This window comes from Symphalangus syndactylus, chromosome 1, assembly GCF_028878055.3.
Source record: "Symphalangus syndactylus isolate Jambi chromosome 1, NHGRI_mSymSyn1-v2.1_pri, whole genome shotgun sequence".
Lineage (NCBI taxonomy): Eukaryota > Metazoa > Chordata > Mammalia > Primates > Hylobatidae > Symphalangus > Symphalangus syndactylus.
Genome location: NC_072423.2, coordinates 128,778,723 through 128,784,722, shown reverse-complemented (window position 1 = coordinate 128,784,722; position 6,000 = coordinate 128,778,723). Strand labels below are relative to the sequence as shown.

The 6,000-nt window shown below is 50.0% G+C and overlaps 1 protein-coding gene across 2 annotated transcripts in view; it reads left to right on the top strand.

Moving 5' to 3' along the window:
- Positions 1-2,505: 2,505 nt before the first annotated feature.
- Positions 2,506-6,000, top strand: part of CMTM8 (CKLF like MARVEL transmembrane domain containing 8) — a 131,993-nt gene continuing 128,498 nt past the window's right edge. The window contains exon 1 of one of the 2 annotated variants that reach the window (XM_055284728.2): positions 2,506-3,141. In XM_055284728.2, coding sequence (XP_055140703.1) covers positions 2,995-3,141 — 147 coding nt within the window. In that variant the 5' untranslated portion in view covers positions 2,506-2,994. The remainder of the gene's footprint in view (positions 3,142-6,000) is intronic. The other variant, XM_055284727.2, reaches the window with a different exon arrangement.

Below are 6,000 nucleotides of genomic sequence, written 5' to 3'. Positions count from 1 at the left end.
TGGGCACCAATCAGTAGAGTTTCAGGTGGAAGATAATCACCCAAATGTAGGCAGCAGTTGGAAAGGGGCAGCTAGTTTTCAAGCAACCAGTGTATAATTTTTTCTCTGCAATTCTGAACTCCCAAAAGCTGAAAACCAAAATTTTTTTCCTGAGTTTGCAGAAAACATATTTGGTAGAAAAACATAATCTAAACTGATGTGAAGCTATTTATTGTCTTTGTCTTTATCTCACCTAGATTAAAAGACAACCACAATTCTTTACTGCTTCTCCCATCCACAGGTGGTATCTGTTTCCCCTCTGCGTGACTCTGGCTGGCCTTGTCATTCATTGGCTTAGACCAATAGAATGTGGTGGAAACGAGTCTGTGTAGTTTTCAGGGCTGGGTCTTAAGAGATTTGCTTCTGCATTTGCCCCTCTCAGAAAGTCTCTTCCAGTAACCAGCTGCCAGGTAGAAGTCCAACCACCATGAGCTTATCATACTGTCAGAAAGCCCAAGTTGCACAGAGAGAGAGGCAAGTTGAAAGAACACTGAAATGCTCAAATGGGAATGAGGACTTTTTGGACTTTCTAGCCCTGCCAAGTCACCAACTGAAAGCAGCTGAGTAAATGACTCCAATCACACCATGCAAAGCAGAAGAACCTGCCAGCCAAGCCCTTCCCAAATTCCTGACACAACAGATTTCTGAGCAAATAAAATGGTGATTTTAAGCCACTAATGTTTTGTGAACATTAGTTACATTGCAGTAGATAATCCAAACATACACTTATGTCATTCATGATTTTCCTTGCAGAAAATTAGTATATTAGAGTGTCACCCCAGATGTTACCAAAGGTATTATGTAATATATGGCACATGCACATTTTACCTTTCTAAATTGAAAAACAAAATCTGAATTTAGAAATTCATCTGACTCCAAGAATTTTAAGAGAGGATTGTCCTTTGTATTATGGAAATAGAGTTGTCTAAACTCCATCTTTTACGTTCACTAAATGTCATGCATGATGCTTGAGTCTCCTCCAGCCATTTCATGTATGTATCTCTTATGTCCCCAAACTCATTAACAGTTTCTCTAAAGCAGCAGCTAACTTCAGCATGCATCTGTGTCTTTTGGAGGGCTTGTTCAAACACAGCTTCCTGGCTCCACCCTCAGAGTTTCTGATTCAGTGGGTCTGGGGGTGGGGCTTGAGAACTTGCATTTTTTATAAGTTCCCAGGGAACGTACCTGCTGTTAGTCCAAGGACCACTTTGAGAACTACTGCTCCAGGGAAAAGTGCTATATTTTAAATTTTAAGAATTTATCCACCAGCCCGAGGTGCTTACCAAATGCACATGGATGGAATTTCTCCAAATCTGCATCTTTGCCATGCTTTTGAAGCCTTAACTTTTACTCCCAGAGGTCTTCCTGGGTAGGCCCTAGACTTAAAAGACACTAATTCCTTGTTTTATTTTATTAGATTGTCGTTTTTGCTTTCTTCTCAGCACACTTGATAAGACACTGTGAAGAAAATGTCCCTTCTGATCTCGTTTTTAACCTGTCTTGGAACAGATCAGCAGAAATGCCTTCACTGTGAATCAAAGATACCCTCGATTTATAGTCAAAGATTATTTCCTTTTCTGTTGGTGGCTTCCAGATAAAATGTTTCTTGCTACCCTTTCACAAAATAGAAGGAGGGACCAAGCGGAAGATAATCTTTTTGTTCAGAGGCCCATCTGTCAAAGCCTGCATTTTAGAGACGGCATTACTGAGGTCCAAAAAGTAGAGCCACGCGCTCTGGGTCATACAGCCGATAAACGCAAGCACCCGAGCTCAGTTCTTCCCTGACCCTGTTACAAACTGCCTCACTAAATGAGGACCCCCATCCCCTTCCCATGCCAGGAAAGCACAGCTCATTTGTCCTAAAGTTAACATTACACAAATCACACCTTTCAAGCCTGCTTGAAACATTTTTTTTCCCCCCAAGGGTGACGGGACGGTCACGCTGATTCATCTTGGCCAGGGACCGCAAACATCTCCCCTCCTCCGGCCCAGGCGCCGTCACCCAGGCTCCACGGGTCCGCGGGACAGAGCCGCGGAGAGCGCCTGGAAGCGTCGCGCCCTCAAAGCCAAGCGATTAAGTTGGTTCCTCAAATTGTTCCCGACAGGAGGGGCAGGAAATAACACCGGGCTCTGGCGGCGGCCGCAGCAGGAGGGAGAGAAGCGCGGGCCGTCTCCCGGGCAGTGCTGACGGCCTCTCATCGATCTCGGGTCTAAGGTCCGGCCGGGTCATCATTCCTGCCGTTTCCCAACATTCGAGGTACCACATCACCCCCTGCCTCAGTCGTCGCTCAGTCATTCCCTCCGCGCCAGTCCTGAAGTGGCAGAGTCCCTGGAGGCCTGGGTTTCCTTAAGCGGCCACAGTGCCCGCAGCCCCCGACCCGCCCAGGTGGAAGGAAACAGGTCAGTGGCGGCTGCGGACCTGGGCCAGGCGGGGCCTGACAGAGGCAAAGGACGGGAGGGGGAGCGGAAGACGGCCAGGAGGACCCCTGTGCCCTCTCCTCCGGGCCGCCCGCCAGGTTGCCAACCCAGCCACCCTGGGTGCTACGCGGCGCCTTCTTGGCCGCTGGGAGTCGGGCAACAGGTGAAGAGGGCGGGCGTCCGCGGGGCGGTCCCTCTCCTGCCCGCCTCCCGCCCGCCCCTCTCCACGCCCCCTCCCCTCCTCCGGGCCTCTACCGCCTTCCCCAGCTGCCCGGCAGCCTCCCCTCGCTCGCTCTCTTCCTCTAGGGCCCCAGCGCAGCTAAGGAGCCCGCGCACCGAGGCGCTAGGGGCGCCGCGCACTCGAGGGCACGCGCCGCGCCTGTACAGCCCCCGGCGGGCGCCCCCCTCGCGCCCCCTGCCCCGCGCCGGCCGCGTTCCCCTCCCCCGCGCCTGTGTCCCCAGGGCGCAGGGCCGCGCGTCCAGCCCCAGACCCGCCGGGGGTCCCTGGGGACGCGCCAGCCCGGCAGGGGCTCGACTATGGAGGAGTCGCAGCGCGCCCGCTCGCACACCGTCACCACCACCGCCAGCTCCTTCGCAGAGAACTTCTCCACCAGCAGCAGCAGCTTCGCCTACGACCGGGAGTTCCTACGCACCCTGCCCGGCCTCCTCATCGTGGCCGAGATCGTGAGTGCCGACGGGCCGGGGGTGGCGGGGGGCTCAGCTGGACCCCAGCGCGTGCTTCCGCCGTGCTTCTCGGGATGGAGCCTGCTCAGATCTTCCCGCGGGCTTTAGGGAACCGTTTTTACTCAGCCTCGCCTTCTTCCCAAAGTGTAAGACTCTCAACAAGGTCCAAGAAACTCGGGCTCTCCTGGGAAGAAAGGGTTGTGATCCTCAGGATGTCTTGCTGTGGGAGAAATTCAGCTTGTTGGGTCCTCTCGGTGGCGGCGGCAGATCCTGGGAGCAGGATGCTTGGCTTAGTGGCTATTGAGTTTGTGTTGAGTGTCAGGGACACCTGGTGCCTTTCTCACCTGATCTCCACGTGGATGACCTCCTCCCTGAAAAGAAAGCTTCCTAAGATCAGGGGAAGAGGAAAGGGCTTCTTTCTTTTCCTAATTATCTCCCTGGTAGTAACATTGAGGTGAGTCAGGAAAATTTTACTGAATAAAATCTGAGTGCCACAACCTATTTTAGGACCAAAGAGGTCTTTTGCATGGCGCTGTGCACATCCTGGTTTAGGCTCAGAACATTCGTGGGAAGGAGGCAGGGCATGGGCGTTCTTCTCTCCATTGGAGGGCATAGAGGCTGAAAACTCACGTGATCTCCCCAGAAGTCCCAGCCAGTCCTTCATGGCTGAGAAAGGACTGGAGCCCTGTCAGCAGCTACAGGTGGTCACTGTTTGAGTCTTCTTCGTGTACCAGGGTCTTGTCAAGCCCTTTAGATGTCCTCATACCCTCGTGTAATCCACACGACCACCCTCCCCTGTGAAGGCCTAGAGAGGGGACGTAAATCACACCGTGGATGGTGAAGCATGGATTCAAACCCAGGCCTGCCTTTCTGCAGGGCCCTGCTCATAACTGTGAACAGTTGAGACAGCTTCCAGCTGCCCCAGCAGTGCCCTTCTGTCATCTCCCACAGACTTTTGTTAAATATTTGGGAATTGAAATCGAGCCTATGTGGGAGTTAGAGAATGGGCACGCCATCATGGTGCAGAAGTGACTGAAGACCTGGGCAGCTCCTTTAAGAAACCTGAAGTAAATCCTGTGTACCTCAAGTAGCTTGCTTGCTCCCCCGGTCTCAGATACCACCCGGACCTGCTCTATGAAGCCCCTGGTGGTCATAGTGCACATACGGTATGAGAAGTGTTGGCTTAGCTCCTCTCCCAGCTGGTTCCCTCAGCGGGTATTGAGGACTTCAGGAGACTCAAAAGCCAAAGGTATTGGAATCGCCTTGCAGGGCCTGGCTTTTAGGAGGTCAACAAATATTTGCTGTGCAAATGAAGGAGTTGGCAGGCTCCTCTGCTTCAGCAGCGCAAACAAAAGCTAAAATGACGGAGACGGGCCTTCTACCTTGGGGTGGATTTGGGCCAGGCATGAAATATAACGCCTTTGTTTTTTTTTCTGATTTATGATCAATATGCTCTGTGTATTGCACTTTTTCAGGAAATACAAAAGTGAAAGAAATGTAAATGGCCCGCAATCCCATTACTAGAAATAATCACTGTTGACATGTTAGCATGTATCCTTTTAGATTTCATTAAGTTTTTTGAAAAAGATGGGAAAACATGTAAGCAAAATGACCCTTATTACTACTATAGTTTTTATTTTTGACAGAGCTAATTATGCACCTTTTTTGTTTGTTTGCTTTGTTTTGTTTTGAGACAGGGTTTTGCTTTGTCTCTCAGGCTGGGGTGCAGTGGCACCATCATGGCTCACTGCCGCCTTGACCTCTCGGGCTCAAGCGATCTTCCCATCTCAGCCTCCCAAGTAGCTGAGACCACAGGCATGCACCACCACACTTGGATAATTTTTAATTTTTTTCTAGGGACAGGGTCTCTCTGTGTTGCCCAGGCTGGTCTGAAACTCCTAGGCTCAAGCAATCCTCCTGCCTTGGCCTCCTAAGGTGCTGGGATTATAGGCATGAACCACTGCCCCACCTTATGCACATATTTTAAAGATTCGGTCCTACAGGGAGAAATGTAAGTTTCTCCCACTGTCTTCATCTCTTTGAGCTCTAAACAACGTGTTTATAATGCTGTTTTTTGGTGTTGCCTCATCCACCCAGTCGTAGACATTATCCATTGCCTTTCTACTCTGAAAGATGAGGCTTTAGCTGGGATGCCCTCTTCCCTGCCTCCAATTATTCATACCCTCTTCCTGTCTCCCAGTATAGGTCCAAACACTTATGATGGTTCAACTTAGGAATTTTCAGCTTTACAGATGTTGTAAAAGCAGTATGCATTCAGTAGAAATCACACTTCAAATTTTGAATTTTGGTCTTTTCCCGGGCTAGTGATATTCGGTAGATATTTTTTCATGATGCTGGTCAGCTCTCAGTCACCCACGCCATCACCAGCGCAAACCACCCATCCTCTCCAGCATGCTGTGCTGCCAGGTGATTCTGCCAGCTGTAGGCTAACCTAAGTGTTCTGAGCACGTTTAAGATAGGCTAGGCTCAGCTATGATGTTTGGTAGGCTAGAGGTATTAAATGCATTTTTGACTTTGGATACTTTCCACTTAGGATGGGTTTATCAGGATGTAACCTCATTGTTAAGTCAAGGGGCATCTGTATAGTCTTCAGGTGATTTGGGTTAGCTCAGCAGCCAGTGTTGACCTATGACACTGTAAATACCACTTACAACTGACCCACTGAGTAGACTATGAATGCTTTTCCTTTCCTGCCCAATTTCTTGTTTGCCCTGGTGTTAGTAATTCCCTTTTCTTGTTTCGTATTTCTCCAGATATTTAGTCACTAATTTAACCCTAGTTGTTTAAGTCTCCTATCAAGAAGCTGAGAGATATCGGGTATTCTGTCAGAATCGTCCT